The following is a 23448-nucleotide window of genomic DNA, read 5'->3' on the forward strand; positions in this document are numbered from 1 at the left end:
CTAAAAATACAAAAACTAGCCGGGCGAGGTGGCGGGCGCCTGTAGTCCCAGCTACTCGGGAGGCTGAGGCAGGAGAATGGCGTAAACCCGGGAGGCAGAGCTTGCAGTGAGCTGAGATCCGGCCACTGCACTCCAGTCCAGGCGACAGAGCGAGACTCCACCTCAAAAAAAAAAAAAAAGAAAAGAAAGTTGCAAAATAATGAAGAGTAGGCATGGAGAAGGGAAGAAAATGACAAAGAAATGTGTCACATGAGCCAAGGAAATCAAATGCTTTCATCAGAGTATAATGAATAGGGTATGTAAGATTAGGTGAGAAAATTGTACACTGGGTTTGGCAACATAAAGTTATCGGTGCTTTCAGCCAGGCTGGTTTTAACATACTTTGAGGTAATTTTCAACCCCCCTGATAAACTATAAAGAACATGGCAAAAACAGGTTATTAAGCTGGTGCCAGATGACTAATCAATTATATCAGTACCCAATATAGAGTAGGCTCTTATGTTTATTGTTGATCTACACCAAGCAGAGAACCTCAATGCTATATAACTGAAAAATATGTTTTTAAAAAGGGGACAGGTGGGGCAGGTTAGGGGGCTGGTATATGACACTACAAAAATATACATTGGATACAAAAAGTATATAACAGCAATAGACAAATGCTCACTTTAATCACAATTCTAAATTAATTATTTTCACATTAACATAGATATATCCATAAACCAAGAAAAACTGAGTTAAGTATTATACATTTAACAGTTAACATGATTTGAAAATGTTTTATTAAAAATTGATCAGAAGCTAGTTGAAATTCTCAATGTAAATATAAACTATTCATTACAATTGTTTTTCAAAGTAAATTCGGATCTAAGCTTCCTGAAAAGCTGTATTATCTAATATCATAATAGGGATGACTAAGTACCTGACAACTACTTTCTAAAGAACTTAACAAAAAGTGACTTGAATATTATATTTACAACAAAAAGGCTAACATTCTCTGCAGAGCTCTCATTTTATCATGCAATGTGGACAATCAGGAACAGGTGGATGAGGGGGTATCAAGAAAAAGAGCATTTCAAAATATTTCCATTTTATTAAAGGTTTTGACAATTAAGATTTCATAAAATGTCTTTAAATTCTATTTTCTAGAGAATGACCATCTAAACAGGAGACACATGCCATAAAACTGCAACCATTTTAGTGTGTAAAATAATTCCGAGTTTGTACTATAGAAAGATTTGGCTAAAATATAAAACATCTTTGCAATAAAACTGATAATGTAGCTTAAGCAGCTTATAAGATTTCAGAAATGTCTTCTGAGAGAAATGAGAATGCTTCCCTCTGCCAGACAAAACTGAACAGTTAAAGTCAAGGTGCTATAAACTAGACAAGGCTAGAAAGGCACATCACGTAACTAGAAAAGAACGGCATGGGATGTGGACTTCCTCTATGTCGAACTGATAGAAAAACAGAATACACTATTCACAAGGAAAGGCATGAGAAGATAATTCTTATAAACAAACTTCTCACTGAAGTCTTGAAGAGTTTTACAAAGAACATAATCATAAAATGGCTAGAGGTCATTTATAGGACACGGTAATGGATTCCTTTATATTACAATACCTGCCTCAACTATAAACACAAATCAAATATAAACACTCTTGTAAAGCTGTGATTCTCTCAAGCAGACATTCCTCTGGTACCACACTCAGCTGCTAGTGGCATTTGGATGCAAAGGTTTAACTCGTGCTAATCTGGACAAGCCAAGGCGGAGACTCTGATTTGGAGACTTCACAGACGCTACCGCCAGTGGGCTGCTGCTGTTTCTGCTACCTCCAGATGCCGCTGAAAGGAAACATATGATGTGATGCTGATGATGTCGGAAATCGCTTAACAAAGATTCATTTATAAAACAAGCAGCAAAAAAAAGGTAGTTAAGCATTATTCCGCTTTCCAGGGTCTATCAAGCAATAAACTAGATCAAAAGAATAGAATGTTCTAAAGAGCAGAAATAATGCAGTATTGCCTATTTCCAAACATCCCAGAAGTCAAGGTAATGACTCTAAAACCTCACCATGAAAGCTGAAAAAGGAAGGCTGGGAACAAATAACACTAGTTGTAAAGGCATAAAAAAAATGCATAAAATTGTAATTTCTAAAGTAATAGAAAAAGCAAATGCATTTTTAAGGTCCTGCAATTTTTACAAGTAGTCCTTGAAGAGTCTATTTTTCAATTATTAAATACCTTTAAAAATAGTAAATGTTGTTTTTATTTATACTAGTTTCATTTATATTATTACTCTAATGTAGCAATTATTTCCATCTATTTCAAAATTATCCACATTAATGTTCACAGTTGACGATGATGTAGTTGCTCGCCATAAATTTAAAATAAATCATTATACCTGGCCAGGCACGGTGGCTCAAGCCTGTAATCCCAGCACTTTGGGAGGCCGAGACGGGCGGATCACGAGGTCAGGAGATCGAGACCATCCTGGCTAACACGGTGAAACCCCGTCTCTACTAAAAATACAAAAACTAGCCGGGCGAGGTGGCGGCGCCTGTAGTCCCAGCTACTCCGGAGGCTGAGGCAGGAGAATGGCGTAAACCCGGGAGGCGGAGCTTGCCGTGAGCTGAGATCCGGCCACTGCACTCCAGCCCGGGCGACAGAGCGAGACTCTGCCTCAAAAAAAAAAAAAAAAAAATCATTATACCTGCTACCCTGTAACTCAGACTATGCTGCTTTATTTTCTAGTTTGAGAGGTATAAAATAGTATTTTATCTTAATTTACACTTCCTTAATCAACAGTGAGACTGAAACTCTTCATATTTTCCAGTTGTATTAATAGTTCTTGAGGACACTGGTATATTTATGCCCCTGGCTAATTTTACTTTTGGGGTCTTGGTGATCTTCTCCAGTTGTATAAGATAGGTAACACACTGGCAATCTGAGGGCCAAATCTAGCTCTCAGATATATTGTTTTGGTTCACATGGTGCTAAAAAAAAAAAAAAAAAAGGCAACTTACAAAAATTAGCAGATTTCCTATTAAAATCTGGATTTCTGGCTTCTCTTGAAAACAACAATCAGATCTAGAAATACCAGACCCATCATCTTGCATGGAAACAATAAGATAGAGCTGAGCAGCAGCTGCTTCCTTCAAAAGGGTACCCGCTCCTGAGTCCAACAACATTGCTACTCACACAAGTCTACAGCATGAACCGATTCACTCATTTACATCACTTGCCTGACTGTCACATGCTGATTTTATAAGCACTTTGTGCTTTAAAACATTAACTCTTTATCCATCATTCTACTGTTTCCTTGTATCTTTTTGATTATGCTACTTTTAAATTTCTATAGTCATATCATTTCTTTTAAATTTCCTTCATTGGGGAAGCACTAATTATTTTTAGAAATATAGTAAGTATTACTCTTTGAACGATATGACATCATTATTTCCGTAATTAATCTTCCCTCCTTTCCTTCTTCAAAAAGTTTAAGTCTTCATTAAAAATCTTAGAAGTTGTAAATCAGAATGGACTTTAAAGATTCTATTTGTTTCCAGTATTTCCTATGACGAAATGAAGACTCTGTAAGTTAAGTAACCATGCGGCCTCACGGCTCAGGCCTAAATCTGCGAATAGCAGTCAGCAGGGAAGTGAGCACTGTGGACCAATTAAGAGAGACCACTCACAAAGAAAAACAGGAGTAGAACTGGAAAGGCTCAGGCAAAGAGAGGGGACACATGAGGAAAGACATGCCAGGCAGAGGAGGATAAAGAGAGGCCCGGAGAGAGGAATACATACAACATGTTTGAGAGACAAAAAGTGTTTCCATTTCACTGAAGTAGAGGGTTCATGTAGGTGGATGAGAGAAAGTAAAGACAGGACTGGTTAGGAAGGCAGCAACAATTTGGGCCTGGAATAGGGTTTTAGTAATGTCAAGAAAGGTGAAGGTCAAAGAATTCTTGAAGGATCCATGAGACTTGGCTGTGGAGCAAAAGAAAACAAAGAGAAGTGAAATTTGATTTTTAAAAGCAAGAGGTTGAGTTTGCTAGGGCATTTGTTAAATGCTAGAATTGCTACGTATAGATCCCAAGGCTTCAGTCAGACTGTGGAGGTCAGCAGGTCCTCAGCAAAAGATTTGCTGCCAGAAATACATATATCAGGAATCTGAAATGTTTATACCATTTAGCACGGTAATTCTCCTACTAGAAATTTTATCCTAGGAAAATAATCAGTAATATGCTCAGAGATTTCTAAAATAAGGACATCTGTGCTTATTGCAATCTTATTTATAGCACTGAAAAAATCATAAACCTGGATGTCCAATCATAAGGAATGGCCAAATGATAAATATATGCAGCAACCAGAAACTTTGGTTTTGACGATTATGTAATAATATGGGGAAATGCTCACACATGGCATTTGTAACTAGGAAACAAATTTACCAGTAATAATTTCCCAAGCTCTAACCCTTGATGATAAATATGCCATACCTGGTGGGACCCATTTAGGTCTCTTGCTTTCAGCTGAAGGACTGCGTATTTGTAGTGGCTTCCTAGTGGCATCTGAAGAAAGAGAAACCTTTTGTGGCGAGGACTGAGATTCTGATTTGACGGCAGCTGGAGCAGAGTCCATCGAAGTCACTTATTTTAAAAATATACGTAAAAAAGTTTGTCATGCAGGAAGAAAAAGTAAGTCTAGCATGTATGTGTAAAAATTGTAAAGTTACATAATCATATAAAAAAACTTATTAATCAACAAACATTTATTGAGAGCCTAAGAATAACCATCTTTTATGAGCATTAATATGCCAGGTAGTGTGGTAGGCATATCACACACATTACCTTTAACTCTTTACAACAACTCCAATACAGATACTACTATCCCCACTCTCAGAGAAGGAAACAGAGACATTAAGCAATCTGCCTGTAGTCTGACAGCTAGTCAGCATCTAAGCTTAGAAGCCAGATTTTCCTCCAAATCCCATCCTTGTAACCAACCATTACACAATAGTGTCTCACGAGTATGTGTCAGTGAGATTATGTGTCAGGCTCTAGGATTAGAAACAGTATCATTCATGGCTCCTGCTCCCAAGGACTTTAAGGTCTAGTCACTAGACTCTAGTGGGAAGAACAGGAAAGTAAAGATGTGTAAAATGCGGTGTGGTAAGGGACATGGCAGACTCTAGAGGTATGCCAAGTAGGAAAGGAAACTACAGTCTGGGGGTATGTGTTTTGAAGTTAGAGGGAGATGAGTGAGGATGGTCTGAACCAAATCAAGATTGAGAGTAAAGGTGAATTGAAAGAAGCTTTCCAGGCAGAGGGAGTATGGTGTGCAAAGATGGAGGATGCACCAAGTTCCAGGACCAGCAGTGCTGACTGGTTCAGTATATGGCTGGAGCAGAAATCTCAAGCGTAGGAAAGGTGAGAGACAGACACAGGGTGTAGATCACTTATGAAGAGCTTTGCAGACCATGCAAAAGAGTCTGGCTAGTCACAATCATGCATACATTTTTCTCAGGAGTGATTTGTATTTTAAAAACATCTTTCTGGTGGTAGTGTAGGAGAAATAGGCCACTTAGAAGGTTATGGTAATAAGGTAAGAGGAAATGGGGGCCTACTAAGGTGGAGAATAGAAGGAAAACAGCACATTAGATATGTTTTGGCAAAAATAGGCGGGAGGCAGCAATGGAGATGAAGAAATAATACATGACTTGCAAGTTCCTATCATGGGCACACTGTTTGATGGTGCCATTTAGCTAGAGAATGAACACAAGACTGGAAGTATGCTTTGGTTTTATTTATTTATTTTTTTTGGTGGTGGGGAGGGAGGAGAGGTGGCATATAAGTTCACTTTCAGATAGTGCTTGTTTTGAGATACCTAGGGGTATTTAAAGGCATATAAATATGAACATTTTCACCATATACTCTTCCTAATGTTAACATCTGCATCCTCTAGATCAGCACTGTCTGATGGAACTTTCTGTGATTATAGAAATGTTCCATGTTTTGCACCGTCCAATACGGTAGCCGCTAGCCATATATAGTTACTGTGCACTTGAAATGTGACTTGCAAAACTGAGGAACTGATTTTTAAATTTTACTTAATTTTAATTAATTCAAATGTAATATAACTACACACGGCTAGAGGTTACCATATTGGACAGCACAGTTCTCAACATTGTTTCTATCAAGGGAAAATTATAACGTGTGCTAGACACAATTCTCAAAGTTTACCCAATGCACTACTAGTAGGACTAAAAATATAATCCATTTTTCCTAATTCCTAATCCTATCACTTAGTGGTTCCATTTCATTTCTAATGGTATCTATTAATCTCAGTTGTGAAGCAACTTGCTCTGAGGGATAGAGAAAAGATTTTAAATGGTAAATTCCAACTTGGGAGCTGAAATTTTATTTTTAGTTATTAGTGTGTCTTGTTGAAGAAGCATAAACATGTAAAGAAAATACAAAATATATTCATGGTGCTAATAACTTTTTCCCATTATAGCTTGTGGTAGGCAGAATACTGGCTCCTCAGATGTCGACATCCTCCTCGCCAGAACATGTGAATATGTTACCTTACATGGCAAAGGGACTTTGCAAATGTAATGAAGTTAAGAATCTTAGATGGGGAAATCACACTGAATTATCTGGAGGGGCCCAATGTAATCACACGGGTCCTTATAAGTAAATGTGAGGAGGAAGAGAGTCAGAGTCGAGTGACACGATGTGAGAAAGTCCCTGCCATTGCTCTCTGAAGGTGGAAGGGGCCACAAGCCAAGAAATGCACCCTCAAGGGGCTAGAAAAGGCGAGAATGTGGATTATCTCCTAGAGCCTCCACAAAGGAGCACAGTTCTGCTGACCGCTTGATTTTAGCCCAGTGAGAACCACTTTGGACTTCTGATACTCAGAACCGTAAAATAACAAGTATGTGTTGTTTTAAGACAGACGCTACATTTATGGTGATTTGTTGTAACAGTAATAGGAAACTAATATACTGTTTTAGCTCTAAAAGCCCTTGTATTTAAAATCTAATTTCTGGAACCCAGATGAAGTCATCAATTAAAAAAAAACACTCTAATTAAAAAATCTCATTAATTCAAAATGCAGGAGAGAGAAGCATATAACTCAATCAGCACTTAGTTCTCGTTTAATTCTCAGTAAGTACTCAGCAACAGGCTACTTAAGGTGACAGCAGTTCCTATGAATAAATGGAAAGACTAAATAATGGAACTTTTAATATCAATAGCATATATATTAAGTCAACCAAGACATAAAAATGACTATCAAGAAATAAAACAAATTCAGTCAATAAGTTATATTTTTGCAATAACCTATCACATACTGTGAACTCAAAAATATCCTCACTTCTTTTACACAAGAAACAGGTATTCCATGTTCCAGTCATCATAAATTTTAAACGTTTTATCATAAAAGTAGTTTCTAATGGAATTTGTTTTGGGGAAGGAAAAAAAAAAAAAAAGCCCTAGACATGTGGCCAAAGAGTTCTCAAATCAGACTAAGTAAAGCCCAAAAGCAAAAAATTAGAATCATGCAAACTTCCTTGTTTTGCCTGGAGAAAATATGGCCCAAGATACAGCTTAGACTCTGAACGGACAGACATGGGTTCAAATTCCAGCCCTTCGTCTAGTAGATGTAAGATTTCCAACAAATCATTTAACCTCTCTGACACTCAGTTTTTCACTGTAGAATGCAGGTGACAACAGCTACCACAGAGGGCAGCCATGAGTACAAAGCAAGGTCATATACAGTAAGTGCTAGCATAGGCAGTGGAGTCAGCATTCTTGTCTGCTTTTCTCCGTTCCCCACCCCTACCTTCCTTTTACATATTTTAACGAGAAATGGACATTAGGAAAATGTTAAATAGAACAAAGGCAAAAATAAGAAAAATACAGCAAACAAACCACATACATTTCCTTTATAAAATTAAGTGTTTTGGACCAAGCTTACCCAAAGCATTACATTTGGATTTAGATTTCTTCTCTTTCTTTTCTACTGGGGATTTTACCTTCACTTCTTTCTTTTTAATTTCTTTAACTTTACTTTTTCTCATAGAGAAGTCTTCGTCATTATCCTCACTCTCACAAAAATCAGAATCATCCTCAGAATCTTCACCTAAAACAGAAGATTACATAGTTCATCTTTGCTCTAAAAAGTGAGGATTCTGTTGCCTTAACTTTATCCACAGCTTTGGCAGGCAGCAGATTCTTATGCACCTTTGTGCTGCACTGTTTCCAGTAGCAGAACACTGCAGTGGTTGACATTGTGGGTGCCTGGGTTTGAATCCTCGGACAGGTCACTAACTTCACTGAGCCTCAGTTTCCTCACCTAGAAAATGAGGATAACCATAAACCTCCATCAAAGGGTTGTTGCGTAAATTAAATGAGTTAACTTATATAATGCATTTAGAATAACATCTGGCATATACCGAGCAAAATATAATTGTTTGCTATTACCACCATCACTATAAATTTCCCATCAGTAATCTTTGCTTCAGATTTTACCATTTTACCTCAGTAACTTTCAAAAAGAATTGTAGGGTTTGACAATAGCTAGTCTTTCAAAACAATGACATTTATGGTAACAGTGAGCCTTCCCTTAACCACATAAACTGCAACACTCTGGAACAGACCAAATGAGAACTGAGATAACCATACACAACAATCTTAGCAGCTAATCCTAGAGCTGATTTCATTTGGGACAAACCTGTATTTCTCAAAAATGCTTTTCTGCACTTCGTGGGAAAATATAAGCCAGTGATCTAATTTTGAAAGTGCTACAGCTGTTCTGGGAAAAAGCATGTCCTAACCTGATAGTTAAGCAATGATCTTTCTATTTTCTGAGGGGCTTAGGATCAGAAAACCATGCCTTGTAGATAAACTCTGAAAACTAATTGTAAATAGGGTTAGTCCTATATTCATATAAAACTTTTTTTACATTTTTAATATTATGAACATGCTTATTGCAGAAAATGCTTAAATCAAAAAATGTACAAATAAAATGAAAAATAAACAGTACATGCTTATTGTAGAAAACAGTCCATATAAAAATTTATTAAAGAAAATCTGTGTAATCTCGCCACTCAGAGATAACCACTATTATCCCCACATACTAATATATCTACCTATGTGAAATATTTTATGTAAAATAAAAATCACATAAAATTTTCAAACCTATACCACAGTAGACAGTAATAAACCACCACCCAGATTCAACAATTATCAACATTTTGCTCCATTTGTTTCATCTATCTCGCTTTTCTTCTTCTCTTCCCTTTTCGTAATATATTAAAATAAAACCAAGGCATCATGTCATTACATTCCTACATACTTCAGAACGTATCTCCAAAAAACATGAGCATTTTGTTACACAACAATGCCATTATTACATCTAGCAATACCAACACTAGTTTCTTGGTATCATCTTCTATTCAGTCTATATTAATCTCTTTTAATATAGAGCAGTATCTTCTCCCTGCCCTCCCTTGTGTCTGACTTGCTGAAGCAGTTGAGTCAATTGTCCTGTAGAATGTCCAAAATTCTGGATTTGTCTGTTTTCTAGCTCATGGTGTCATTTAACTTAATCTTGCCTTTTTTTTTTTTTTTTTTTTTTGAGATGGAGCCTCACTCTGTCGCCCAGGCTGGAGTGCAGTGGCACAATCCTGGCTCACTGCAACCTCCGCCTCCCAGATTCAAGTGATTCTCCTGCCTCAGCCTCCCAAGTAGCTGGGATTACCGGCTCACAACACCACGCCCAGCTAATTTTTGTATTTTAGTAGAGAAGGAGTTTCACCATGTTGGCCAGGCTGGTCTCGAACTCCTGACCTCAACTGATCCGCCCACCTCGGCCTCCCAAAGTGCTGGGATTACAGGCGTGAGTCACCGTGCCCAGCCATATTCTTGCATTTTATGTGAACTGGAATTCTGCTCTCAAGGCTTGATTGGATTCAGGCTCACTTTTTTTGGGGGGGCAAGGGGGAGGGCAAGAATATGCTTCATAGATATATTCTCTGTACTTCATATTATATCACATCAGAAATCATATAATGTGTGGTTGTCCCTCTCTTAGGTGGTTCAGGTGATGCCAGCCGGAATTCATCATTGTAAAGATCATTATCAACCTTCCATTGATGACCTTTACCTAAATCAACAATGTCGTTTATGGGCTGGGCACAGTGGTTCACCCCTGTAATCCCAACACTTTGGTAGGCCAAAGCAGGTGGATCCCATGAGGTCAGGAGTTCGAGACCACCCTGGCCAACATGGTGAAACCCCATCTCTACTAAAAATACAAAAATTAGTCAGGCATGGTGGCGCACACCTGTAATCCCAGCTACTTGGGAGGCTGAGACATGAGAATTGCTTGAATCTGGGAGGTGGAGGCTGCAGTCAGCCGAGATCGTGCCACTACACTCCTGCCTGGGCGACAGAGCGAGACTCCATCTCAAAAAACAAAACAAAACAAAAACAAAAAACAATGTAATTATGATCTTCAAATTGCAATTTTCTTACTCTATCATTGTTCCCACACAAAATTTTAAAATAATCAACTCACAAATTCACATAATGGCTACTGGGCTATACAGAATTAGCCCAAAAAAGGCCAGCAGATCACATGAAGGCTGCTGGAAGTTTAGCCTGCAAATTCAAGTCATCCCAAGAGGCTCTCAGTTCAAAGAGGGCAAGTAATGGAGGAAGTTTCTCTAAACTTTCAGAATATATAATCTAGAACAAAACTTTCTGTATATCCAATAGCTCTAATACTGCTTGTGTTCAGTAACTTAGAAGTCTTAAGGATTCTCTTCTTGGCTTAAAAAGATAATTAGTAGGAGCTGGCTACATTTCTGTTTAACAAGCTTGTTCAGAAATGGGGTCCAACTAATCTTCGTCAGTCAACTGAGAAAGCAATTTAAATAAAATTAGAGATGGGGAGTTGGAGTTCCCAAAATTCCAAGTCATTTGCATACCATAGAGGAAAATCTGGAAGGCCCAAACCCTTCAGTTATGGATTTTGTTAGAGAAAAGACTTATCTTCTCTGCAATTTTCTCTTTTCTTTCCCTAATGAAGGTCACACATGGTCCTTTCTATTCTCATCCAGGGCAAGCAAATGCAGGCGCAAAACTGAAATGTCACTTTGGGGCTGCTTCTACTTCTTGGCTATTATGAATAATGCTGCTCTGAACACGGGTATGCAAATATCTCTCTGAGATCTTGCTTTCAATCGTTTTGGATATATACTCAGAAGTGGATTGCTAGATCATACAGTATAGGTTGAGTATCCCTTATCTGAAGTGCTTAGGACCAGACGTGTTTCAGGGTTCAGATTTTTTTGGATTTTGAAACATTGGCATTATAACCAGTTAGGCATTCCAATTCCAGAAATCCAAAATGCTCAAATGAGTATTTCCTTTGAGCATCACATTGGTGCTCAAAAAGTGTCTTTGCATTTTCCTGTCTCCCAGGTTCTCCCAAAGTAAAATAAATGCAAAACAGTCTTTTTTCATGTATTTCGTTTGTTCCACAAGGACAGGAGCTGTTTATTTTGTTCACTGTTGTATCCCTAGTATCTAGAATATTGTGCACATAAAAAGCATTCAAATATTGGTAGAATAGCTGATGATGAACAGATCTGTTATTTATTGATAGTATATCAAAACCTAAAATATGATATCTTGATTTGGCCTAAATTTATCAACTTATGAATTTAAATTTTTAATTAATATGTTATAATGTTCTGTCAAGGTCACTACACTTTCCATTTGCCCAATTTCTAAATGAGTCTAAAAACCATCACAATAAAATACAGATTTCATATCACTTCTACCTCAGAATAATTCATGGATTTCTACTACCTACAGGAAAAAAAAAGCCTACACTTCTTCAAGTGTGTCTGAGACCCTCCACGATTATTACCAGCCTCCCTCTAGAGCCTCTTCCATGTTCATCCCAGCAAGCCTCACTCAGAGACAAATACAGCATTTGTCTATTCCACGGGTAATGCCTTTCTATCAGTCAGAAATGCTACTTTCCACCATTAGTTTGTTGAAACGCTACTCATTTTTCAAGGCATAGCTTAAAGGTTAACTCGTAGAAAAAGCTTTTTCCCCAAATGCTATCACTGAATTGAACTGTTCTGCGTGTCCCTGAAGTTTGCACACCCCAAAGGTTTAACACAGTGCTTTGCACAATTAATGGCTTCCAAGAACTTTTTTGACTAAACTCCCATAGAATTAATTTCGAAGTAGGATAAAACCTACCAGGTGCAAAGTCTGGTTCAGTGTCATTAGCACTATCACCATCACTGCCTTCCAGAAGAATCTTCCTCTGCTGTACTGCAGCTTTAGATGCTGCTTTTCTTTTCCTTTGAACACCACCAACATCATCTTCCACAGTAATCTTATCCAAATCTTCAGGAGAGGCATAAAAATCAATGGAAAACTTTCTGTGACAGCTGATATTTCAAGAACTGCAGAGCAGACTCTATTACAGCTATTGTTTTTATGTGCCCAGGTTCATCCCTCCCCTGCTTCTATTTACCAGCCCAATCTGGGTCAACCATGGTACATCAGTGCCCTGGGAACACCTCTAGTTTTGGGAATAAATCCAAGACCCAAACAGAGATAATCTTTCCCCCAAAATTTTCAAACTAGAATTGGGAATATGCAGCCCCTTTCTTCAAAGGTCAGTTGCTCCAACTAGAAGCCATGAGTAGTTACGAGCCTTCAGGGAAGAATGTGTGTCTGCAGTAAGACAGAATGAGACTAAAACACAAAGAAATAAAGGCCATGACATCAAGAGAGTCTTGACAAATTTAAAGAACTTGCTTCTAGCCACAATTTCAGCAATTTAAACAAAAGTCAGAAAAACAGCATTGTTGATGAAAAAAATTAATATAAAAAACTTACCTAAATAATCACTGGCTACACTGCAATTAGAGATATGAGGAGACTTATTCATTGTTTCTATTTTACTACTGCCATGTTTTTCAATGCCTAAATATAAAGAACAAGAAAGAAAATTCAGATACATCTTAATCAAATAGTGTCTAGAAATAGGAAAATTAGTACTAAAATGTAATAGCATTTAGATATAGATAAATGATCCCAAACTCAAACTAGCACAATAATTTTATTCAGAGAGGGTAACCTATGGTTAGAAGTCTGGGCTCTGAAATTTACCATACTTATGTTTAAATTCAGGCTGTACCATGTAAACTGGCTGTATGACCATGGGCAAGTTGCTTATCCTAAGACTTAATTTCCTCATCTATAACGTGGAGATAAAAACAGTGTCTTGCCCAGTGGTATTACAGAAGACCAAACGTGGATGTCACATGGGAATTGCTTATTATTATGCCATGCACAGGAAATGGTCAATAAATTTTAACTATCTATCCTGTGTAGGCAAATCCATGTTTTTACTAACATAAGAACTCTCCAATCGTTATAATAAGCTGAAGATGATCCAAAGCATTCTAAGAGGACTTTAAGACATAATAGTGGTACTATTAAATTCCAGTGCTACAAGGTGCATTATTTAATAAGAAGTCGTATAATATTAATACTTCTAAGGAAGTCCCCTTATACATTCTACAATGTCTTAAAAGAGAGAGGTGAATTTCAGTGCCTCCATTTTAAATGTAATTTACGACAATTCTCTTTTGGTGTTTCTTTGATTCTTGGTTACTAAAAGTCTTCCTAATCAAACTTTCGTTTCTTTTTTTTTTTCTTCTTCTTCTTCTTTCAGGAATTTAAAATTTTATTTTTGCTTTATGATTGTGGGAAATATTTACATGGTTTCAAAGTCAAATTTACAAGAAAAAAGTATATTCAAAGAAGTGTAGCTTCTGTTACTTTCATTTCTTTTTAAAGAGGAGCCAGTCAGGTAAGGTGGCTCTCGCCTATAATCCCAGCACTTTGGGAGGCTGCGGCAGGAGGATTGCTTGAGGCTGGGAGTTTGAGGCCAGCATGGACAACAAAGTGAGACCCCTCTTGATAAAATAAAAAATTACCCAGGCATGGCAGCACATGCCTGTAGTTCCAGCTACTCAGGAGGCTGAGGCAGGAGGATTGCTTGAGCCCAGAAGGTCAAGATTGTATTAAGCCATGATCAAGAAACTGTATTCTGGCCGGGTGTGGTGGCTCATGCCTGTAATCCCTGCATTTTGGGAGGCCGAGGCGGGCAGATCACGAGGTCAGGAGATCGAGACCATACTGGCGAACATGGTGAAACCCCATCTCTACTGAAAATACAAAAAAAAAAAAAATTAGCCAGGCGTGGTGGCAGGCGCCTGTAGTCCCAGCTTCTAGGGAGGCTGAGGCAGGAGAATCGCGTTAACCTGGGAGGTGGTGGAGCTTGCAGTGAGCCGAGATCGTGCCACTGCACTCCAGCCTGGGCGACAGAGCGACACTCCATCTCAAAAAAAAAAAAAAAAAGAAACTGTATTCCTGCCTGGATGACAGAGCGAGACCCTGTCTCAAATAATTAAATAAGGAGGAGTACTCATTTAGAAAACAAAGAAAAAAAGCCCCATGTATACCCCTAAATAAGACAATAAGCTAAAATATCCCCCCACATAAAAACTTTAAGCCATAAAGCATTTTAGCAGTAGAGTATCTTTTTCAGGAATAATGATTTCTGCCTCTCCAGAATATTAATATATCATCTGCTGCATAGTTGCCAGAAAAATCAAACGAGAAAATCAACAGAGAAATCCAAAAGTCATTCTTGTAAGTCTACTGAGCTTCCTAACCAAATTAATACCTTTGACCTTTGTAAGAAATAAAAATTACCAGAATTAGGGCATGTTCAACTGATCTGGAAAAAAACGAGATGGATTGTTAGGACTATACAGATCAATCCATTTGATGAAGAAATTAAATGTTCACTGTACACCAACATGCAATGTGAGCAATGAGGCTCACAGTCCACGCCCTCAAGCTTACTCTGGGTATGAAGCAGAGATGTACATCTGTTTGTATGAGATTTAGGCAGCTGAATTCAGAACTAAATCCAACTGTATCCTCTGCAAATGGGTCTATTGACAGTGCAAAGTATTCACATTTTACTCTTTCCTCTGTGAAGGCCCACCCAAAGAGTTCCAAAAGCATTAAGAAGGTTTTAAAGTTACATATACAGAAAATAAAGTTACTTTTATCTTGAGACGTCTGCACATTGGTGGTGACTGTTGGAAGTTCCTTCACTGATAAAGCTAGTGCAACTTCTAAGTCTCTCTGGTAGAGCTTGTCATCTAAAGCCATCCTAAAATAGATACACAAGTAATAATGAGTTCTTCAAAATATCAGTCGCAACTAAAGAGCAACGTTTGAGATTTCCCTAAATGACTATCCAAGAGTTGCTAATCTCACAAAAATGTTTTTAAATAATCATCATCATTAATAGATCTTTGAAGATAAGACTCCTAAAATGTCACAGTATCATGTTATATACAGAGTAAGAGCTTTGAAATAGGAGGAGCATGTGCCTCTTTGCAATGACTGTTGTGTCACCTACCAGCTGTGTCCAGGTGGGAAACACCTACTCAACCCAAAACAGACTTGGTTCAAACATCACTTCCACTTAAAACTCTTCCTTGACCTCACCCACTCCCCTTTAGCAGATATTATAGCCCTTACATTAAATTAAAATTATTATCATTTTTTTTACATCTATTCTTCCCAGTCCAGACTTTGACAAATATTTTACCAAGCACTTACTTTGTACAAGGCACTGCACTAGCTGGAATATTAAAAGTACCTTCAGGGAGTCTGCAATTAAAGGAGGAGGGTGGGGAAATAAGACAGGCTGATAATTATACTATAAAAGGCAGATCATAAAGTCCTATTCAAGTTGGTCAAAAGTGCTATGGAGTGTAAGAGGAAAAAAACATCCAAGAAAGATAACGAAAAGTTACATAAAAGAAGCAGCACTGAGACGTACCTTAAAGAATTTATCTTTTTAGAATAACAGTTTTCTTAAGATATAATTCACAGATCATAAAGTTTACCTTTTAAAGTAAACAATTCAGCAGTTTTTAGTACATTCGCAGAGTTGTAAAATTACCATCCCTACCTAATTTCAGAACATCTTTACTACCCCAAAAAGAAACACCATACCCGTAAGCATTCCCTTCCTGTTTACCTCTCCCAGCTCCTAGCAGCCATGAATCTACTTTCTGTTTCTAAGGATTTGCCTATTCTGGACATTTCATGCAAATGAAATCGTATAATAGGTGACCTGTATATCTGGCTTCTTTCACTCAGAATGATGTTTTCAAGGTTCATCCATATTACAGTATATATCAGTTATCAGTAGTCATTTCTTTCTATAGCGGAAAAAATTCCATTTTGTGGATACCACATTTCACTTATTCATTCATTAGCAGACAGACATTTAGATCACCTCCTTTTTTTTTTTAGCTATTATGAATAATGTTGCTATGAACATTCATGTACGGGTTGTGTGGGCATATGTTTGCATCTCTCTTGGATACATACATAGGCTGGGTCATATAACTCTGTTTAACATTTTGAGGAACTGCTAAACCATTTTCCAATTTGGCTGCACTATTTTACTTTCCCACCAGCAATATAGGAGGGTTCAAATTTCTCCACATCCTTGTCTTTTTTATTAAGTCATCTAGTGGATGTGAAGTATTATCTCATTTTGATTTTGATTTGCATTGCCCTCACAGCTAATGATGTTGAGCATCATTTCATGTGTTTATTGGTTATTTGTGTATCTTCTCTGGACAGAGTCTATTCAAATCTTTTGCACATTTTAAATTGTGTGGTTAGTCTTTTTACTATTGAGTTTTACAAGTTCTGTGTATACTCTGGATACAGTCCCTTATCAATTATCTGATTTACAAATATTTTCTCCCATGTGAGTTCCTTTTTCAATATATTTAAAATGCAATACAAGAAACTCACAAAAAAAAAAAAAGAGCATGACATAAGTTTCTCCATGCTAACTAACTTTTCACAGAGAAACTTGGAGCAGTAAAACATTATGTATGCCATGTTCCATTTGTTAATATTCCTCTTCCATCCATCTCTTCTCCACACTGCAAGTTTTGGGTCTCTAAGGACTTCCTTCACTCCTTTCTCCCTCTTGGTACTATCTAATGGAATTCCATGGTTAGTCTAGAAACTATGGGAACTTATCACTGCTGGATAAATCGTAACAATATGGGAAGAAGACATCTTTTTCTACCAAAAAATACATGGCTTTACATTTTAAAGACTGTCCTCACATTAAGTCATCTTATGTCTTAATCATCTTAAGTCATCTAATGTCATTTTTAGCAAAGTAGTATGATTTGAGGACTTCAGAGGCAAGTGTTGGGTTCTGTCCAAACCAGTCATAACTTCTAAATTCCACAATCCTTATTGTTTTAATATTTAATGATATTTCCTTATATGTTTGTGAATTTCTTTTTTTTTTTTTCAGAGACAGAGTCTCGCTCTGTTGCCCAGGCTAGAGTGCAGTGCCACGATCTCTGCTCACTGCAAGCTCCACCTCCTGGGTTCACACCATTCTCCTGCCTCAGCCTCCTGAGTAGCTGGGACCACAGGCGCTATTATTACAATTTTTTTGTATTTTTTAGTAGAGACGGGGTTTCACCATGTTAGCCAGGATGGTCTCGATCTCCTCACCTCATGATCCGCCCGCCTCGGCCTCCCAAAGTGCTGGCATTACAGGAATGAGCCACCACGCCCGGCCGATTGTCAATTTCTTTAAGTCAGAAAGCCAGAAAAAAATAGTACGTCCTGTTTTCTGACATGCACGTAGTAAAATAAGACCTATGACTCTGCTCAAGTTCTAATTTAAACCAAGGGTTTGAATCTGTGTCTCTTTAAAATGAACACATCTCATGTCATATCTTTACTGCATGTCTTACCTCTCACCTTTTTTTAGGGGTTTTCTCTTGTACTGGGATTTCTTCTTTCTGGAGATTGCTCAAGTTAGGTTTTAGTTTATCTGGTTTTAACTCCTTTGGTGTTGTTCTGGATTTCTTGTTTAAAGGTACAGTTGCAGAAACAAAATCATCTATTCATGTGTGAATTAAAACCAAAAGAAAAAGATTATTTTCTTAGTAAACGAAAATCATTACAATGTGTGTTCAAGTTTTTATAGGCTAGGCAAATTGTTTAATTTCCATAATTTAAAAATCATTGTTAGTATTTTGTTTATCTTTATTCTCATTCATCTATTTCGACTTTTGTTTTTGTGCCCTTTATATTTAAAAATATCTGTCTATCAAAAACCAATTCACTAAAAACTGCAAAAGCAATTAAGACAGCATATAAATGTCAAAGACAAAATGATTAAAAACCTGTAAAACCATTAGAAAAATTGTAGAATTTAATCACATTGAAAAGTGGAAATAAATTTTTTTTTTTTTTTTTGAGACGGAGTCTCGCTCTGTCGCCCGGGCTGGAGTGCAGTGGCCGGATCTCAGCTCACTGCAAGCTCCGCCTCCCGGGTTTACGCCATTCTCCTGCCTCAGCCTCCCGAGTAGCTGGGACTATAGGCGCCCGCCACCGCGCCCGGCTAGTTTTTTTTTTTGTATTTTTTAGTAGAGACGGGGTTTCACTGTGTTAGCCAGGATGGCCTCGATCTCCTGACCTCGTGATCCGCCCGTCTCGGCCTCCCACAGTGCTGGGATTACAGGCTTGAGCCACCGCGCCCGGCCAATAAATTATTTTTATTGGAATGTCACAATGTAGCCAAGTATCTTTTTTCAAAGCCCATTACCTGGGCCAGGCACAGTGGCTCACGCTTGTAATCCCAGCACTTTGAGAGGCCAAGGCAGGCAGATTACCTGAAGTCACAAGTTCAAGACCAGCCTGGCCAACATAGTGAAACCCTGTCTCTACTAAAAAATACAAAAATTAGCTGGGCATGGTGGCGGACGCCTGTAAATCCCAGCTACTCAGGAGGCTGAGGCGGAAGAATCATTTGAACCCAGGAGGCAGAGGTTGCGGTGAGCTGAGATCGCACCATTGCACTCTAGCCTAGGTGCAAGGAGACTCCATCTCAAAAAGAGAAAAAAAAAGTCCATTACCTATTCCTAGTACATTAACCATACTAGAGAAAATAAGAAGCATTCTGGGGGGAAAAAAAGAAGCTCCTATTTGAGGATTTTTACAATAGTAGTATTTTCTCTTTCCATTACCATAATGATCTTCCTATGATCCTACCAAAGTAACTTCTTATTTTCTGGCAAAAGGATGTTCTTTTCCAGTCCATTACTGTTTCTCACAGGTTTTTCTGTCTTACCAATCCTCAGAACTGTTGTAGTTCTACTCTTGACTGTCAACATAAAACTACTACTGTGGCTTTTCAACATGTATACAACACATACATGCACACCTTCAGGGTCTATGTAGTCTTAATCACATACTCAGCAAGCACTAATACTCGTTGTTTCTTATATGCTTCCCCATGTAAAAATAAGTTAACTTATGACTCCCCCACCTACTGCCACCCCCCACCTACTACACACCTGACAATTTATAAGTATCTGGTGATAGACTAACAACAGTAAAAAAAAAAAAAAAATCTAGATGTTATATTCTATACTGTTTTTCCCAAGGGGTAGATACAGTTAAGGCTGTGCTCAAGGCAAAAACAGACTCCTTCAAACCGAAGACTTACGAAACATTTGACTTAACAGAAAACTCTAGTGGTCTGAGAAAGAAATATTGAATCTACTTCAACATATAACATAATCTAATGCAATGTTCCTCAAACTTTTCAATCATAGCAGAGTCAAGTAAACATCTGACTATGCCTATGTTATAGGCATAACATAAGCCTAACCTTTCTTCAAGGTTGTGTTTTATATTACAATTAATAGGGATTTTATATAATATTCTGTAACATCTTCGTATCTCAAAAAGACAGTGTTTTCCTTCTGCAGGGATGGGATAGGAAACAAACCTCTATGTGAGAACTATGGACTTGAAGTAGTTTAGATCTGAAGAGACTTTTCACCTGGCCCTGTTCATTTATCACCTACTAACATAATTTTTATCAGTCTAATTATCAGCATAATTATCCCAAATGACTGGAAAACTATCTTTTGAGACCTACTTCATTTGGGCAATGTAGTCAGTATTTGAGCCATATATGTCATATAAATTCTGAGGAAATGAGTTTCCAAATCTTTAGAGCAAAAATAAGCAGCTTTACTTACCATCACTGTCAGAGTGGTCAAATTGTGAGTAATTGACTGGTTTCTTCTGTCTATGAGCAAAACAGAATTTTTTTGTTAACACAAATGTCAATTTCTCACTTCTATTACTTAAGGCTATTAATGAATATTATTTATTTAATATTTATTTTAGTATTATTCATTTATTAATAATGAATAAATAAGTGAAATAAATAAAAATGTGTTAAATAAATGAAATGTTTGAATGAATGAAAATGTGTTTGGGTTCTCGTAAGAACATTTAAATCTAAAACATGATTTGCATTTTACCGCAGGGACTTATCATTAGCTAAAAGAATTACAATGATACCTGATATACCTGGGTATTGTTGGCTTTTCAATTATGTAATAAAGGAAAAAAATTCAGATAACTTACAAAGAATAATCTATACAATTAACATTTATAATTTCTATACTGTTTAATTGCTGTTGGGCATCTGTAAGTTCCCATTGTATGTATTCTTCTGTTCTGTGTGTGCATTGTCTTCCTTACTAGATTATCAATCTCTTGACACTAAAAGCTACTTTCTTTTTTTTCAGTCTCTCCACAATACCAAATAATGTTTTTATGCAATGGACACCTAAAAATGGTGAGTGACCTTGTTCCTGCCACCTGAGATGAATCTTTATACAGGCTGAGTATCCCTTATCTGAAATGCTTGGAACTAGAAAAGTTTTGAATTTTGGATTTTTTCAGATTTTGGAATACTTGTATTATATACTTACCAGCTGAGCATCCCAAATCTGAAAATCTAAAATCTAAAGTGCTCCATGAACATCTCCTTTGAGTGTTGTAGGTACTGCAAAAGCTTCAAATTTTGGAGCATTTCAAATTTGGGATGCTCAACCTGTACTACTTTATAGGGCATTAGAAGAAAATGATATTCAAAGTGAAAAAAAATAATTTTTTTCCTCCCTCCTCTAGGCACTAAATAAAATGTTTTTCTAGTTTTTATTTCTATATTTTGACAAATGGCCAAATGTGAATAACCTAATTTGTCAGCTGGCTGTTCTTTCAAGTAAAAATAATGTTCTATGAAAAAGAGGTAAGCTCAGCTCACAACTCAGACAATCTCACAAGGCTTTTCCTTGAGATAACGACCACACACCAGTATGTAGAAATGCTTTATGTGTACTTCCCATGTCCTCACACAAAATATTAAAACGTGCACTCATATTATTCTCTTACTCTTCAGAGTTAAAGAATTTAGAGCTGAATAAAATGTGAAAACTCCTTTAGAAATTCTGAACTTGAATAACAGTGAAATAAAATCAATAGCCTATTTTTAAAAAGGAAACTTAAGGGTTAAGCTATGATTAATATAATAATTTCCACTACTTCATCAAGCACATCCTTAACTGAAATTTTTTTTTTTTTTACTCTTGAGAGTATGGCAGTAAACAATGCAAAGACTAGTAGTACAATTTAGTGCCACTGCCTTAATTGTTCTGAGGTGCCAGCAGTTTTATCGTCACTGCAGTGCAAATGACAAAGCAGTGAAAAAGGCAAATCATGTCTGTTCCATACAAAGGGATTATGACTTCACTGCCTGGATGCTTAAAACCCATTTCAAATTCAGCATGTTCGAAACAGAAATCTTGATCCCTCACACCTCCTGACCTTCCTTTTCCTAGTCTTCCCTATCTTAATACAAAGATCATCCATTCTGTAGCTCAGACCAAAACTATTGTGGAGACATCTCTGATTCTTTCTTTCCCTTACCTGTACATCTACTTCATCAGCAAGTTCTGTCTGCAGTGCCTCCGAAATACATCCCAAATTCATCTGTTCCATTCCATGCCCAGCGATAATAGCCTATCCCAAACCACTCTCCAATGATGTAATAGCCTGATTTCCCTGCTCCCATTCTGGTCACCCCGTCCATCATTTATTCTCCACCAGCAGCCAGTGACCTTTATAAAAGCAAACTTAGATTTCTCTCCCCTACTTAAAACCCTCCACTGACTTCCCATTGACTTAAAATAAAACCTAAACTTCTTTCTAAGACTTACAAGACCCTGTCTGTTCTGGCACCTGCCTATTTCTATGGCCTAATCCCCTACGATTCTCCCCCACTGTTTGTTAATCCTACAGCTTTAGACTGTCCCTAAAATATGGTCAAGTATGGGGCCTTGGCTCCTATTTCCTCTACCCTGATTCATGACTCAGTGCACGTAATATCGCCTCAAAGTCACATACTAACTACTATATTTAAAGTAGTGCTTTCCTCCTTCGCACTCTATCATATTTCGAGGCTTATTTTCGGCCCCCTAACCTCACCTCCCACTAGAATGTAACCTCCAGCACCTCATACATTAAAGAAGTGAATCTATTCAATAATTTTACTAAATGAATGGCGAACCGTAGGCTTCCATGGCACTCAACTGTGTAAATAGAAGAATCGTTTCTAAATACCATAATGGAAAGCACAGAGGATCTGGAGTGAGATGACTTAGGTTTGAGTATTGCCCTGTCACTTACTGGGCTGTATGACTCAGGTAGCTTACCCTTTATACGTAGAAATGTTAAATGAATACAAGAGGAATGCTTACTCTTTCTATATCCAATAACTACAGTGATGAACAAATAACACATAATTGGGCGCTCGGTGAAATGTAAAGCTCTGTTCAAACGCTAACATAACAAGGTCTTGGTAAAAGAAACGGCAACGGCTGTGAAGGGAGGCAAAGAGAAGGGAAAAGCTACGATGCTAGGATACTTCTGAGCAACGGGTGGCTCTCCCTGGAGACTGGGTTCTCGATAACCGTACATTCTAACCCCACCATCGCTGCCCTCCGGTCTTACTCGATCCTTTCCCCGTAGTCGAACGTCTTTCCCCTTAGTTTTCTTCCCACCCCCGCCGAATGTCAGGAACTACGCACCTCACAGGCCGCACCATGGTTCCTTTCAAGGCTTGATATTTACAGTTCTCAAATTCTCGTCTGCTTCAGCGGCGGTTTCAATTCGCGCCCAAAACCAGACTTCGGCGCCCTCCGCCCCCTGTTACCAGTCGTCCAATCATGACAGCCATGCTTGCGGCGGCGCACGCGCCGTGGGGAAAGCGAATTTGCTCCCGCCCTTCCTAAGGCACCACCTTTCCGTATCCGGTCCAGCAGAGCCGAGTTTGTGCTTTGTCTCTGCACTTTCGTCACAAGGGCGGGTTTGCGCTGTCTCTGAAATACAGAATAACAGTAGAAAT

General features: G+C 37.8%; 1 protein-coding gene across 2 annotated transcripts; it reads right to left on the reverse strand.

The window, feature by feature from the left end:
- Positions 1-648: 648 nt before the first annotated feature.
- Positions 649-23367, reverse strand: RAD51AP1 (RAD51 associated protein 1). Of its 2 annotated transcripts, XM_033223159.1 has the most exons (10): positions 23132-23367; positions 20231-20280; positions 17937-18078; positions 15744-15794; positions 15179-15288; positions 12933-13019; positions 12285-12434; positions 7978-8142; positions 4497-4646; positions 650-1842 (listed from the first exon to the last, which is right to left on the reverse strand). In XM_033223159.1, the coding sequence occupies exons 1-10, from the start codon at positions 23146-23148 to the stop codon at positions 1706-1708; spliced, it is 1059 nt and encodes a 352-aa protein (XP_033079050.1). In that variant the 5' UTR covers positions 23149-23367; the 3' UTR covers positions 650-1705. The 2 variants fall into 2 exon arrangements, with proteins under 2 accessions (XP_033079051.1, XP_033079050.1); XM_033223160.1 differs by lacking the exon at positions 15744-15794 and having other exon boundaries at positions 649-1842; positions 23132-23359.
- Between the last annotated feature and the right edge of the window lie 81 nt (positions 23368-23448).

Source organism: Trachypithecus francoisi, unplaced genomic scaffold (assembly GCF_009764315.1).
Source record: "Trachypithecus francoisi isolate TF-2019V2 unplaced genomic scaffold, Tfra_2.0 Lachesis_group11, whole genome shotgun sequence".
Lineage (NCBI taxonomy): Eukaryota > Metazoa > Chordata > Mammalia > Primates > Cercopithecidae > Trachypithecus > Trachypithecus francoisi.